General features: G+C 45.7%; 2 protein-coding genes across 16 annotated transcripts in view; one reads left to right on the top strand and one right to left on the bottom strand.

Moving 5' to 3' along the window:
• Tmem116 (transmembrane protein 116) overlaps positions 1-4,390 on the top strand; it is a 68,382-nt gene extending 63,992 nt beyond the window's left edge. For 7 of the 15 annotated variants that reach the window (XM_075980593.1, XM_075980563.1, XM_075980545.1 and 4 more), the window contains 3 exons: positions 598-742; positions 1,165-1,238; positions 1,840-4,151. In XM_075980593.1, coding sequence (XP_075836708.1) covers positions 598-742; positions 1,165-1,238; positions 1,840-2,046 — 426 coding nt within the window. In that variant the 3' untranslated portion in view covers positions 2,047-4,151. Of the gene's footprint in view, positions 1-597; positions 743-1,164; positions 1,239-1,839; positions 4,154-4,175 lie in introns of those variants that run through there. The other 8 variants (XM_075980604.1, XM_075980582.1, XM_075980574.1 and 5 more) reach the window with 5 other exon arrangements.
• A 2,116-nt stretch (positions 4,391-6,506) lies between these two features.
• On the bottom strand, positions 6,507-8,888 carry LOC142851611 (disintegrin and metalloproteinase domain-containing protein 1b-like). The gene has a single exon (XM_075975477.1). The coding sequence runs from the start codon at positions 8,886-8,888 to the stop codon at positions 6,507-6,509; it is 2,382 nt and encodes a 793-aa protein (XP_075831592.1).
• Positions 8,889-15,902: the final 7,014 nt, after the last annotated feature.

The following is a 15,902-nucleotide window of genomic DNA, read 5'->3' as shown; positions in this document are numbered from 1 at the left end:
GGCTGGTCTCGAACTCACAGAGATCCACCTGCCTCTGCCTCCCGAGTGCTGGGATTAAAGGCGTGCGCCACCACTGCCCGGCAAGAAGAGATTTTTTTTAAAACTCCTCTTTTACTCAGAGTTGAGAATTTAGTATTAGCCTTTGTACTGATAAACTTCAGGGCATGAAGTATAAAACATAGTCTCAAAGAATCACTAATAAGATATTTTAAGAGATGGATTAATTAGAACTCACTTTAACTTCCTGGATGGGAATGCAAGTTATTAGTACAATGCTTGCCTATTATTAAACTGTAGATTTGATTCCCACTTCCACAAGAAAACAACACACCTTCCCATATATATTGTGATTTGTTTAAGGTTGGGAAAGCCCGGGGTTGATGATGTTCACACACTGAACATAATAACTAAAAGTTTGGTTAGTATCTGTTTGTCTACATGAAAATTCCCACTGGGTAATTCTCCAAAGTCTGCTCTCATGGTAAAGAAGGAGAGTGACTTTTCCCGGCAGGCATTCCTTGCAGAGTGAGCCTTCTAAGATGCTGGGAAATTTGACTAAGCCACAGGCCTACTACTCACTGCTACACTCATGTTTAGGTCTTGCTCATCCATGCCCAGTCATTGTATAAGAAGTTTGTGAAATCGACAGGCTTTCTGGAGAGTGAGCAGTGGGCAGTGATTTACATTGTGGGCCAGCGAGTGCGCTTCTTCCCGGTGGCCTTTGTATGCTGCTGGGGCCCAGGTTGGTATCTTAGTAAAAGGAATTGGAGGTGAAGGAGGTGGCTATGGGTTTCATCAAACAAAATGATCTCACTAAAATCATGACTGCATATTCCTATCTAGCTTGTAAATTTTATTTCTTATTGCTTTATTTTTTAAGACAAGGTCTCATTATGTAGACCCCAATGGCAATGGCCTCAAACTCACCAGAGGTATACCTACAGCCTCTGCCTCAATGCTGGGATTAAAGACATGTACAAGTCCACCTGGCATTAATCTGCAAGTTTTAATCAGTACAGACCAGAAATGAAGGCCAAAGTCTCAGTGGTTTACATAATTGGTTAATCTCAGTGCTGATCTTCAGTTCCCTGTAGCTTCTGTTGACGGGATGTGCAGGCGTGTGCACTGAGAGCTGACAGCAGTTTACACGTTGTGTGTTTGCAGCTGCCACACTGTTGATCATAGAGCTGACCAAGCCCCAGGACACCTCCCTGCACATGGCTTTCTCTGTGCTCCAGGTAACCCCTTCCAAAGCCAGAATCTTTTGTCTTGCACCTTTGTGCCTGGTTCTCTCACACTGCCATTTAGAGGGCACACAGGTTTTCCCCCTTCAGTATATTCATTTGTGCGTTGCAAAAGAGAACATCTAATGTTTATGGTTACTAATGAAGAATATAACCATTTGCTGAAAGCTAGTCTAAGTGTTTCTGGGTCCAGTTTGGAGCACATTTATCTCTGGGCAACTTTGTTTTGATATATTGAAGATATGGTTGGTAGAATAAGGTCTCCCAGGGTATATATTCTTGTGAGACACTGATGGTGATGCTCTCCCATCCAGAGTGAATCAAATGGCACAAATTACCTGTGTGTAGTGAGTGATAAGCAGGAAGGGAATTTTTTGCTTTTCCACTTTCCTCCATTATCAGAAGAAAACTTTTTAGAACAGTTGGCAGTTGAAGCCATTTTCTTGTCCTCATAAATACTAAAAAGTATAACAGCCGTCAGCTGTCCGCAGCAGGACACAATGTGAAGAGTTTAGATGAGCTTGTGCACAGTTCAGCAGCTCCAGTGACGACGCTGCACAGAGGGTTGGGCTCCACCGTTCTTCGTCTCTTCCAGGCTCTCACAGCAGCATCCCAGGGTCTGATCAACTGTGGCATATATGGCTGGACACAGTGCAAGTTCCAGCAGCTAAAGCGTGAGCCTCGCCGTGATGCAGATACTCAGACCCCATTGCTGTGCTCACAGAAGAGAATCTATAGCAGGAGCCTAGACCCACCGGAGTTTTCTCTTGCTTTTGCTTCCAGCTCTTCCACCATTCTTTGAAACTATGGAACTAGAACATCCCGGAAGTGAATGTTTCATGTGAGTGGATTCTGCAGGGAACACTCCCATCTTTTCTGGCATACCCCAGACTGGAGAACTAAAAGTGAATGTAAGCTGTGGTCAGTAACGGTTCTGAGTGAATTAGGAAGGATCTCTCCAGGTGCTCATTCAGGGAGGTATAGCTACTTTCTATCTAAGAGATTCATTACTTTTTCAAATACTAGATTTATTTACATCTCTTCAAGAAAAAATAAATTTCAGGTTCACATATATGTGTGTCGTTTGCAAACTCTGCTCCACAAAAACAAGGAAAGTAGGAAGCCATGCAACAACTTGCAGGTGTGCAGTTGGGGCTCTTGCAGTGAGGTTTCATGGAGACCTGAGAATGCTCACACAGCCAAAATGCTCTGCCGTATCCCTCATTTGTAGTATTTTAGTGTTTTTCAAGTTGTTTATTATAAAAATTTTATATAGAATTTTTAAAACTTTTTTTTTTTGGTTTTCGAGACTTGTGGCTTTGGTTCCTGTCCTGGAACTAGCTCTTGTAGACCAGGCCTTCCTCGAACTCAGAGATCCGCCTGCCTCTGCCTCCCGAGTGCTGGGATTAAAGGCATGTGTCACCACCACCGGCTCGATTTTTTTTTAAACTTTATCTAAAAATATAAGTAGATTTGGTGGCTGTATCCATCTGAAATATTTATGACTAAGCAAAGCTTCTTTAGTGACCAATAGAGCTATGGTGGCAGAATTGTATGTCCTATACGTGGTGAGAGGAATTGGTTACAGTTGCTATGAAAACCACAGAGGCCCCATAGTTAGAGCCGTGGCTCCCAGGACAGTGGCAGTAGTCACCACAGCTCAGCCAGCCCTAGGATTCTTAGTGTTCCCAACATCATTATTCCTTGAGCCCTACACCAAGCTCAAGGCAGCTTTCTGCTTTCTCCACAACATTGACTGTCAGTCCAGCATCTAAACAGTTTCCTAACACTTCTTTCGCAGACATACTGGTAGTGTTTTATGGGTAACAGTGAGACCAGAAGCTCTCCAGGATTTAGGTCAGAAGAAGCCGCCTTATATAATGAACAGAAGTGACCTAAAGTGAGTTTCCTGAGCACACCCAGGTCAAAAATTCTGCCACAGGGAGTGGTGGGAAATGTACCAGCCGACAGCATGGAACAGAACCCAAAAGAAAGCCCTTTGCCTTGACTTGTGGGCTTTGTCTGCATTCAGTCTGTAATAGCTAAAGTCAAAACAGAATGCATATCTATTTATAAGAACATGGTGTAAATAACTATGGATATACTAATATGCCTTGGAACTCCAGTAATAAAGAATAATATATGAAAAAAAAACATCTGGGCAGTGGTGGCAAAGACCTTTAATCCCGCACTTGGGAGGTATAGGCAGGCAGGTCTCTCTGAGTTTGAGGCCAGCCTGGTCTACAAGAGCTAGTTTCAGGACAGGCTCCAAAGCTATAGAGAAACCCAGTCTCAAAAAACAAAACAAGAAAAAAAATCATTGATATATAAGGCTTAGTGAGTTGCCCACTTTAGAAAAAATAGTAGGCTTATTTATAAAAGATGGTCCTCAAATATATATTTATATGAACATGGAAAGGATTTGTAAAATGTGGAAATAGGTTCACAGAGATTTGCAGAACAAGGGTTCAGAGACCTATAGCCAATACAGAAGGGAAGCAAGAGAAATGAAGATATCTTTTGATAAAGGGATGAGCATCCAGAATCCAAGGAGCACAGAGGTGAGACCAGTGTTATAAGAGTGTGCGTTCTCAGTGCGGGCTTAACAAGGTACGCTCGTGGTTGGTCTGAGCACACTTCCTAGGCCATGTCCCTCCAGATGAGGTTGCCTTCCAGCATTCTTAAACCACATTCTTTTAACCTCATTGTCTTCCCAACGTTTGTGACATTAAAATCCTTTCTTTTCTTTCCTTCCTTTCTTTTTTTTTCAAGACAGGGTTTCTCTGTGTAGCCTTGGCTATCCTAGAACTCACTTTATAAACCAGGATGTCCTTGAACTCACTGAGATCCTCCCGTCTGCCTCCCAAGTGCTGGGATTAAAGGCATGCACCACCACCACCCAGCTTAAAATCCTTTTCTTTTTTAATGCAGGTAAACATCATAACAAAGTATGGATTTTACCTATCCACATTAAAAACAGTTCAGCTGTAATCTGAGTCAAGTCTAGAAATCCTGTCTTCTCCATTCTAGGAAAGTGAAGTGTTTGAGATTTGCCTTCATATGAAGTGAAATCACAAAAAAAGATGTTCTCATATTTAAAGACAATTTTTGCCTGTAGCTCTGATTAAACAAATAAGCCTTTGAAATGCCTCTAATTACAGTTCATCCTTTCATTATGTCCATAAACTTCAAAGACCCAGAATCAAGGCTGGTGTTGGAGTGCTTCCCCTGCAGAAGTGATGACATCTTCTAGAATAACACTCTAGATGGTGCAGGGCATTTGCTTATGGGATAGAGAAGTGGAAGACTCCTCTCCCCACACACAGGGAAGCCATGATTGATAGGATATGGGGAATTTTGAAGCTGGTTCTCAAAGCAGGGTGAAAGCTTATTTTTACTTCTTTTCTATTGATGGAAAAAGAATGGTTTTTCCCCTTTGAAAAAACACTTGACTAAGCTGTTCCCCACTCAATCATAATGACAAAATTCCATTTCAGAAGAAATCTGGATAAACAGTAAGCCATGTTCCTTTTCAAATAAATGTAGCACTTTTATCTCCATGTGATATCTTACACCTGTCATCTCAGGACTCCAGAGGCTGAGTTAGATTACTTTGAGGTTGAGGCTGACCTGGGCTATGTAGTTGGAAGTCAGTCCCTTGGCTACATGTGTGAACCACTATATCAAAAACAAACAAAAGTAACACTTTGTTTTCATCAAGCACAGAATTGTATCAACTTGGGGTTACCTTATTTTATTTATTTTTTTCAACTGAACTCCAAACAAGGGAGCTCAGCTTGACTAATGGGGTGAGAAAAGATGTGAGGTCAGCCTGAGGAGAGACGGGTCTGCTCCTGGACCCCCAAGGACAACATGACCCCTGGGCATGAGAGCATCACTAACTGCAGCATCTCTTCCACACTGTAACTTCCCTTTGTTCCTCTCAAGTCTGAAGACAAATCTAGAATCTGGAACTGGCTTTAGGAAACTAAGGAAAGCGCTGGGGTCTTGGCTAGCCGGAGGCGCCCAGAGCGGCAGGGAGAAGGTGGCAGGACATGGCCAGACTCTGTTGAGGAGTGTGGTCCTATAGGAGCATCAACGCATCAATTACTGAACTTCTTCCTCATGATGCTACAAACACATGGCAGGATGACTTATGAGAAAGGCTGTCCTTTCTACAGTCAGAGCACAAAGTAATTCTGTTCAGCTTCATTTTGTCTTTAGGATAAGTCTTGCTAAGTAACCCAGGCTGGCCTTACACTTTCAGTCTCCTTGCTAAGCCTTCTGAAGAAAGCTGGCAATATGGCAAACAGCACCATCAATACTTACTTAGTGCTGGTTGCTGCTGCTTCCTCTTCAATATACGATGGTTTGTTTATTGTGTAGTGCTCATGTATGTGCGGATGGGGGTGCCTATGCATCTACATACAGGGTAGAAGAGGTGTTTAGTGTCCTTCTCTATGATTCTTGGTCTATTCTTTCCCTAAACCTAGAGCTTGCATTCTCTGGGCTAGAAACCATCAAACCCCAGTGAACCTCCTGGTCTTTCCAGTTTGGATTATGGGCATGTGCAAGATCCCTGTCTTGTCTCTTGTCAGGTGAGTGCGGGAATCTGAACTTAATGACTGTACAGCAAGCACTCTTTGTCCTGGGGATGTGGCTGATGTCTGTAATGCTGACTTCTTAACTCAAGATTCAAAGTTAGGCCTTCTTCCTTATGAGGAGGTACAGCCTTTACCACACAGCTACAGAACTGAACATACTCAATAAATACATTACATGGAACCCGAAGGCATATCTAATGTTAAGAGTTTTATTTAAAGATTCATCCATTGAATATATTTTTGGGCAAGTCAGAACACTGAATCTTGTGGAAATTGCCCTTACATAATAGGTAGTTGTTAGTTGGAATAAAAATCCTGGAGATAGTGATAAATTCAGGAGCACCAGACAATCAATGTGGAAGAAAGCATGTCCTAAAATACAGTTTCTGGTGACCAAAAGAATTAGCCCAAAGATACAAGAACCTGAATGTCCAAAGATATATGTGACAAGTTCAAATGAAACATGAAAACTAGAGTCCTGAAATATTGACTGTGGAAACACCCATCAGCTAAATGGTAAAGACAGAGCCTCCTGCCTCACTTGCAAGTGTATCCGTAGGAGGGATCACAGCTGGCAGTTTGCGCAGCCTTTGCTTAACTGAGCCTCTCATTCTCAGGGCTGCAAGAGGCTTGGCTGTTGGCTTTATGTTCCCCCTACTTATTCCTCTCCCTCATCCTCTTCTTCCTCTTCTGTTTCTTTCTCCTCTTCTTCCTCTTCCTTCTCTTCCTCTTCCTTCTCTTCCTCTTCCTTCTCTTCCTCTTCCTTCTCTTCCTCTTCCTCAGCCTCTTCCGGAACCTTTTCTAACACTGAAGGCTCTACTTCATAAGGAGTCTCTGACTTGCTGTACGCAATCATGATGCATACAATTATAAAGAGTATTGTGAGTATCAAAATAGCAGAAAGAACTATCAGTTTTAAGTTAAGTACCAACTCTTTACCTTCATCTTCAAGATTTTGACTCTCAGCTTCTGGAAGATTTTCATCTGATAGTTCGGGAGTGGGACCGCTGTCCACACTGCCTCCAGTTCCTTTATGTCTGCAGTCAGGGGGTGCAAAGCCGTATGAACAATGGCAGTGCCCTAAATCATTACAAACTCCATGTTCACTACACAGTTCCTTACTGCAGGAAGGGGAGGTGGAGAACATGTCGCTGTCTTCACAGATGAAATTCTGACACACCTTATTTGAGCCACAGTTGGTCAGGTTCTTCACATAGCCTCTGCCAGGGATGTCTGTCTCATCACCAGGAGCATCCATGCTCCAGCACCAGTTCACTTTGTGAGGGATTTGGATCAGTGTATGTTTCTGTTTGATTGGTGGTAAGAACTGTAACTTTGTACATATAAGTTTCCCACACAGACTGTTTTGATCTGAACAATTGATATATGTTCCTGGAGACTCAGAAGAAGGCCCACAATTTCCAAACCGGTTCCCTCTGCTGTTCAGGGAACTGTAGCATTCATCAGAGGCAGATTTTGCACCAAACCCAAAAATGCGTGAGCATTGAGAGCTAGGGTCCAGGCACTGACCCTCAAAGCAGAAGTAAGCTTCATGACATACAGAGCCATCTTTCACTATCCTGTTCTCGGGACATATTGCAGAGGTCCCATTACAGTATTCTGCCAGGTCACAAATTCCATCAGCAGGACGACAAACCTGTCCCTTCTTTTTAAATTTACATTGAAAACAGCAAAGCTCATTATTACACTCTGCATCCTGCTTAAATTTACAGTTTTCATCACAACATTGGTTACTGTGGCAGCTGTTACCACAGTCACACTCTTCCGACTCCTCCACCACACCGTTTCCACAACGGGCAGCTCTGCGCTTGCGGCTTTGGTGCCAAGGCCTGTCAAGCAGGCAGGCCCCTCTGTGGTCATGGAGGAAACGGTAGAAGTCGTCAGAGCTGCAGTTGCTGAAGCCACTGTCCTTGGTGATATCCTCGTGCATGAGGCAGAAGTGCTTAGGGTCACAGGCGCAGGCTGGGTGGTCGTGCTGGATTCCCAGGTTGTGCCCCAGCTCGTGGGCCACGAGCGCCGCAAACAGCAGGACATCTTCATGATGGAAGGCCTCCACAGCCGCTGCAAACCCACCAGAACAGGCACCATCGAGAAACGCCTGGCCCTCGTTCTCTCCTGGGTGGTGCCCGACGATCAAGTGTGCCACATCATGCCTGACACGGCCCAGGAGCTCCTCCTGTCTCCAGCGGTTGAAATTCCTCAGTGTAGCCTGCAGGTCCACCGGGGCCTCTATCAGGTCCCCCTCTGTCCAGACTTCCACGCCCACCAGCACCATCTCTGTGTTTAGTCCCCTAGTGAAGCTGTTGGCCAGAGCAATGATGTCCACCACTGCCCGGACCGTCTCGGTGACGTTGCTGCCCCACATCTGGAACCGCTGGTGGTTGACCACGATGAACATCTCCACGTACTTGGTGTGTGACCACAAGTCAGACAGCTCCCGCAGGTCATCGGGTCTCCTGCTCCTCTGTTGCTGGCCAGTGTCCCCTGGGCTGTCTTTGGGAATGACACTGCAGGAGACGCGAGGCTGATGTGCCACAGTGTACAGGATGTGTTCGAACTCTTTGGAGGAGAGCACAGGCTCGATGCTGTAGGATGTTTCCTCCTTGATCAGGATGCCCCTGAGGCCTGAGCAGATGTTGACAGAGACAAAGGAGCCTGGCACCCCTTCCATGTAACCTTCATAGTGGCAGCCCTGTAAGAGGAGAGGTATTTCTTGCCCCAGGACGCCATTGTGGTAACTGTAGACTGGGAAGTTACTCGCAGAATGGTCTCCCTTTACCTCCAGGTGAAGCAGCTGCTGCCGGCCCTGCATCAACAGCATGTAGGACACCCTTCCTCCGGGATCTTCACTCCCCTTGACTGGCAGTCTCTTGGGGATGACCGTTTCATAGGAAGAGTAATATACAGATCCTATGTCACAGAATGTACTTGGAAGAAAAATTAACAGAACCAGGAGCAACATGGCCACCAGCCTGACACACAAATGTTCTGACATTTGTCCTAGCCTTAGCCTCTCCATCTGGGAGCCCAAGTCTAAAGTGCTCCTGCAACCTTTATACAAAGCTACCTAGGGTTTACTTGGAAGTGAAAGAGGAGGCTGAGTATATCACTGTGACCTGTCTACCATGGCTCTCCTGAATCGGTTGATGCTATGGGCCTGTGTATTAAGCAGCAGTGGTGGCAGCCACTCTCCCCGACACTGAGCCCCTGCTATTACCCCCCAGCTACACTGGGTAGTTAAGTAGTGGTTACTTCCCACCTCTGTGAACTTAGTTTGCTAACTGGGTCTCATCCTGGTGTCTCTGACCTCTGTGCCCTTTCAGATCGCTTCCATTATTGGTGGCTTCTTTCAGAGTCAGCTCTAGTGCTCCATCGATCAGTTCCTTTGACAAGATGGAGAGATGTACCGTGACAGACTCTGAACTCTATAACATGAGACTACCTTGAAAAGAGGATATAACATCTCCACGGCTCACTCAGCAGGGCCATACGGAACACCCCTCCCCCACGGCTCTCCCACCCTTCCTGTTGTCAGTTGCTCAGCCAACCCCAGATGTTCCAGATCAAGTATCCTGGAGATACCTTAGGTGCACACACTGTTATCTGTGTCCTGACCTCTAAAGCCCTTGTTCAATCGACAGGCGCATCCTAACGCACTCAGAGAGGGGAGACCAGGCTGTTAGATCAGGCCAGTGAGCTGACTCCCTTAACTGTGTGTTTCAGCCTGTGGGGAAGACAGTAGTCACCCTTCCTATCTCTAGATTTGGCTTCTCAGAGGCCGTGGACAATGGCATGGTACCCTCCCCATATGTGTGTTTGTGTCCACAGTGGCTGGCATCTCTAAGGCGTCACCCTCTTGATAGTCACCTGATACATTGATCCTCTAGGGTTATGTGTGAATTGTATGTGCTTCTTTGTTTATGTGGCAGGGTGTTGCAGATAGCCCCGGCTATCCTGAAACTCTTAATCTTCCTCCTGGTCCTGACATTTGATGGGATTACCTGTGTGAGCCTTTCTTCTAGCCTCTATGCACAAGAGTCCCGTGATCTCATGCAAGTATGCGTACAGACACACACTAAGTTTTCACACGATATATCTGTGTATCCCTAGGGGATGCATTGCATTCATTCTGTATGTGTAAACAATGCACAGTAATTAAAGTGGGGAATATTTCTAGCCGGTATATGTCAGGGATATCATACTTCTTGACTAACTTTGGAGAGTATTACATTGTTTTAACAGTTTACCCACAGTGCTGCCAAAACCTGGAACGAAACTAGAAGCAATTCTCTGTGTTTGTGAATCTTACTGAACTGTTTTCTACTCCCTTTCCTCCACCCAGCCTCAGGTGACCACCACCCAGCCTCAGGTGACCACCACCCAGCCTCAGGTGACCACCACCCAGCCTCAGGTGACCACCACCCAGCCTCAGGTGACCACCCAGCCTCAGGTGACCGCCACCCAGCCTCAGGTGACCACCACCCAGCCTCAGGTGACCACCACCCAGCCTCAGGTGACCACCACCCAGCCTCAGGTGACCACCCAGCCTCAGGTGACCACCACCCAGCCTCAGGTGACCACCCAGCCTCAGGTGACCACCCAGCCTCAGGTGACCACCACCCAGCCTCAGGTGACCACCACCCAGCCTCAGGTGACCACCACCCAGCCTCAGGTGACCACCACCCAGCCTCAGGTGACCACCCAGCCTCGGGTGACCACCACCCAGCCTCAGGTGACCACCACTCACTCTGCTCTTTAGCAAAATTAAACTTTTCAGTTTCTGCAGAGGATTAACACACGTTATTTCCCTTGCTGTCTGACTTACTTCACTTGGTGTGACTTCCAGTTCCCTCTACATTATAGCAGATGAGTAGGCTGGCTGTATATCTAAGGTATAATCGTCTACCTTCAGAAATACAGCCAATTGTGGAGTTGCTAGATCTTTTATAGATCCTATCCTTGTGTTTTGTGAGGACTCTACATAGGGTTTTCTGTAACGGCAGTGCTAGTCACATCCCCTTCAACAGCATGTACGAGTTCCCTTCCCGTTACGTGAGTATTTGGTTTTGGTCTCCTGATTTGATCTCTAACGTCTCAATAACCACTGTGGTTGGGCACTGTTTCATACATTTATTGGTGATTGAAGGTTTTGTTGGGTAGAATGTTTGTCTTTTGAGATATCTCAGGATGAATTACAGGTTAGCCTGGAAATAACCATTGTGGTCCAGGGTGTCTTCCAATTAGAAATCCCCCTGCTTCAGCCAGGGGTGGTGGCACATTCCTTTAATCCCAACACTCAGGAGGCACAGACTGGTGCATCCCTGTAAGTTGGTGCCGTTCTGCCCTACAGAGCAAGTGAGTTCCAGGACAGCCAGGGCTACACAGAGGACCCCTGTCTTGAAAAGCAACAAAAGAAAAAGAAAAAGAAAGGCAGAAGGAAGGGAGGGAGAGAAGGAAAAAAGGAAGGAAGGAAGGAAAGAAGGAAGGAAGGAAGAAAAGAAAGAAAGAAAAAGAAAGAAAGAAAAAAAGAAAGAAAGAAAAGGAAAAATATCCCCTGGCCCCCTGCTTGTGCCTCAAGTGCTGAGGTTTCAGGCACTACAGTCTCTGGCCCATTACCATGTGCCCTAGCTCCTTCTTTTACTCCTCCAGGCCCTTCATACTGAAAATCAAATGTATGTTTTGTATGTGCTGTGCAAACACTGCCTCAGAGCTACACACACAACTGTGTGTTCTCTGGAGAAGTGTCTCTTGGATTCCTTAGCCCATTGTAAAATTTGGATTAATTTGGTTTTAGTGTTCAGCATTGTATGATCATCATGTTTTCAAAATTTAAGCCCTTATCAAATGAATGGTTTACAGGTCTCTTTTTCAGGTTCCACAGTCTTTGTCTTGCCTCTGTAGTTTGATAGACACTTGTTCTATTTTTACTCACCCAAGTCTTTGAGAAGGCTTCTTAGGAAAGAAATCATTGTCCAGAGCAGAGTTTCTCAACCTTCCCAATGCTGTGACCCTTTAATACAGTTCCTCATGTTGTGGTGACCCCAACCATAAAATTATTTCATTGCTACTTCATAACTGTAATTTTGCTACTGCTATGAGTTGTGATGTAAATATACCTGATACTGCGGATATCTAAAATGCAACCTTGTAAAAGGGTCATTTGACCCCAGAGGGTTCCTGACCCACTGGCTGAGACCTGCCGCTCCACGCCAATGCCTTGAAGTGTTTCCCCGTGTCGTCCTGCTGCTCAGTGTTTCAGGGGTTCTGTTGTTGTTGTTTTGTTTTTGTTTTTTGAGACAGGGTTTCTCTGTGTAGTCTTGGCCCTCCTGGAACTCATTCTGTAGACCAGGCTGGCCTGGAACTTACAGAGATCTGCCTGCCTTTGCCTCCAGAGTGGGATTAAAGGTGTGCACCACCAGTAACCTGGCAGGTTTCAGGTTTTACATTTCAGCTTGCCCCTCTTTTTCTTCCATTCTCCCTCTCTTTCTTTTGCTTTCTTCACAGGAACTCCTGTATCCCAGAATGGCCTGGAATCCACTATGAGCTTGTAGTCTTTGTACCTCTGTCTTCCAAGTGTTAGGGTCATGGGTGTGCACCACCACAACCAGTTTATTTGGTGCCAGAGATCAAGCCCTTGAGCTTCGTGCATGCATGCTAGGTGAGCACTGTACCACCTGAGCCGCACATCAGGCCCTGTTTAGTCTTTTTGGCTCATTTTGAGTTGATTTCTGCATATGTTTAGAGGGTATAATTCAGCATAATTCTCTCACATAAGTTTATCCAGTTTTGCCAGCAGTGTCTATTGGTGGGACTGTCTTTTCTGCTGCTTGTTCTTGGCACCTTATCAGATGTCATGCTGGTGGCCTGAAAGCAGTATTTTTATGACTGGTCAGCCTGCTGTTCTTTGTAATGTGCTCACCATAACAAAGCCTCAAGGAAGGAATCTTGTGGGTGTCTTAACCATGTGTGCTAATTTTGTGTGTGCCTTTCTGTCCATTTAATTTGTCTCTGTATCTATTTTTATACTGGTTCCTTGCCTTTTTAAAAAAAATATTATTTATTTATTGTCTATACAGTGTTCTGTATGCATGTATACCTCCAGGCCAGAAAAGGGCACCAGATCTCATTACAGATGGTTGTGAGCCACTATGTGGTTGCTGTGAATTGAACTCAGGACCCCTGGAAGAACAACCAGTGCTCTTAACCTCTGAGCCATCTCTCCAGCCACCACCACCCCTTTTGAAACCAGGTCTCTTGTAGCTCAGGATTATCTTTTCTTCACAACCTAGGATCTGGAATCAGACACACATCACCACACCCAGTTTTCTTTGTTAGCTTTTCAACTAATTCTTTGACAGTTTTATGTATGAATATAATATTCTGGTCACACTCACCCTCCATCCTCTTTCCCTCTTCCTACCCCGCCAGTCCCCACATCCTTCCTCCATCAGGTCCTCATCCTCAGTTCATGTCTTTTTGTTTTGTATTTGCTTTGTGACTCAGACCCACTAGGTTTAACCAGGGCTTGTCCTGTGAGCACGTATGAAATGCTATCCACTGGAGCATAGGTAACTCACCAGTGGCTGCATCACTGAAGACAATGGCTTCCTCTCCTCCCACAGCCATGAGCTTCTCTGAGTGGGATGGGCCACATAAGTACCTCCCCTATCTATAATGTTAACTACCTCACACTTGGTCAAACTCTCTTTGGGTAACTGCAGCTAGTTTGAGTTCTGAGCACTTCAACCATGTTATGACCATCCATTTGGGCTCTTAAATTCTTTCAGGCCCTTCTGTGATATGCTAGGATCCTTGGAGGGAGTGATGCCAGTGTCCCATTAATCCTCAACACCTTGACAGTGTCTCTCACAAGACGTTGTGCTGCAAAGAGAAACTGCTTTGATCAAGGCTGAGGACAGCACGAACCTGTGAGTGTAAACAAATTTGTCAGACAGTTTACAACATGTCCATTTAATAAAATGAAGCGTAGGAGGTGTCCTTAGGTCCTGTGACCTCCCCATCCAATGGCTTTTGACCAGGTCCACAGAACTGGAATGATCTTACTCCTTCAGGGCGTGCATCAGATCTAATTCAACATCAGCTGGTTACCCCCAAAGAGTGCTGCCGCTATTGTACCAGTGAGTTTGTTGTTACTGAAAGACCCCCAGTGTGGGGAGACTCTCACTCAAGTCTCGGGATAACATGACCACCCTGTTGTTAATTAATTCTGGCTGCAAAGGTAAAAGGCGAAGACTGTTATGCGAGGAAAAGACACAGACACGCGGCGGTCCCACGTGGGTGCACTTTAATGGGGGGAGGGGCAACAGGCAGGGACAGGTGTGTAATACACTAGGAGAGCAAAAGGGGGAAGGGAAAAGGGGCGAACTCGTAAAGACCTTCGCTTTTAACGGGGAATGCAAAGGCTTCTGGGAAATGTCCGTATCCAGGAGAATGCTGGGAACTGTAGTTCGGCAAAGGAACAACCCCCCCCCCATGTAACTCACGAGAGACCATCCTTGCTGCAATCACACGAGGTTTATTGACAGGTACCAGTGCACTGGGGCTCATAACCCACACAGAGAAGGAGTTCGACTCCGAGTAACTAGGAGAAGGGGTTTTTAAAGGAAGAAGCCACAGCCCAGTAATCTGAAAGGGGCAGGGAGGGCGTCACAGAAAATTACGAAAATACCAGTGATGATCACAAGGGGGGCAACTCTCTGTTTCTCAAGATTATACTCAAGATTACAATCTAACTTTATCTTCAGCTAGTTCCTGAATCCTAGATTTCTGATTCTTCTCTCCCTGCTTAGATTTTTGGCTCTATTTTTTCCTGCTAGGTGGATCTGGAGTTATCCAGGTCTTTCATCTCCCCATTTCTTCTAGTACCTAGTTCTAATCATAGAACTAGATTTCAGTATCTTCTTGACCTTGTAAAGCACTATATTGGTGGCGTAACATCAAAATCTGAACAGCACTTATTCCTTCTCTAATGAAGGTAATTAGTTTTAATTCATTAAAGTACTGAGGGGCCTGTATTAGGGCAGCTACCCTGAGGCCCAGGATTACTGCTAATGTCAGAGAAATAGTTTCTCGTCAAAAGCGAGTTGGGTGCTTGTCAAACTCATCTTCAAGCGTGTTAGCTGGATGATAAAAGACCCTAGGTACCAGTTGTACAAGCACACAGTAATCTTTGGTGTCATTAAAAACCAATGTCGAGCCGGGCGATGGTGGCGCACACCTTTAATCCCAGCACTCGGGAGGCAGAGGTAGGCGGATCTCTGTGAGTTCGAGACCAGCCTGGTCTACAGAGCTAGTTCCAGGACAGGCTCCAAAGCCACAGAGAAACCCTGTCTCGAAAAAACCAAAAAAATAAAAAATAAAAAAAAAAAACCAATGTCGACACGCAAGGTGTCAAGCCTGTACTACATGCCCACCATTTAGCTAAACCGGGAACCTAGTACCTGGTGTCAGGAGTCTTAGGGCTCTTAAGAGTCTCATTACATAACCTCAGTAAGAGTCAGCCTTACTGACTAGTCCCCCAAACACAAGCCTCTTGACTGGTAGTGTTGTCAAAAGCCCCAGATACTGCGATTTGGGTAGTTCAGGAGCTCGCTTCACGTGGGAGGCGTGGATCCAGGCAGAGATGCATGCTTCTTTCAGTTGTTCCCCAGTCTGGCGTCTCACCACTTCAAGGGCCTTTAGGCGGGAAAATAAAGGTCCAGAAAGAATAGCATCAGGATTATACATTCCACCCGACTCAGTGAGCAGTGGCGGTTCTCCACATAGGATCTCATAAGGGGTGAGTTTAAATCGCCCTGGGGTGTTCCAAACCTGGAACAGGGCAAAGGGAAGGAGGACTGTCCAGTCATTCCCGCGGGTCTCTTCCCGGCCCATGCACCAATTTTGTAAAGGTCTCTTTTAGAATTCTATTCATCCTTTCTACCTGACCTGACTCTGGGGTCGGTAAGCACAATGTAATTTCCAATTGATCCCAGTTGGGTGGCCAATCCCTGACTTACCTGGGCAACAAAGG

Source organism: Microtus pennsylvanicus, chromosome 1 (assembly GCF_037038515.1).
Source record: "Microtus pennsylvanicus isolate mMicPen1 chromosome 1, mMicPen1.hap1, whole genome shotgun sequence".
Taxonomy (NCBI): Eukaryota; Metazoa; Chordata; class Mammalia; order Rodentia; family Cricetidae; genus Microtus; species Microtus pennsylvanicus.
This window is presented reverse-complemented; position numbering and strand designations above follow the sequence as displayed.

Bases quoted from the DNA above. Each gene is read 5' to 3' on its own strand.
- LOC142851611 (XM_075975477.1), bottom strand. From the start codon at position 8,888: ATGGAGAGGCTAAGGCTAGGACAAATGTCAGAACATTTGTGTGTCAGG.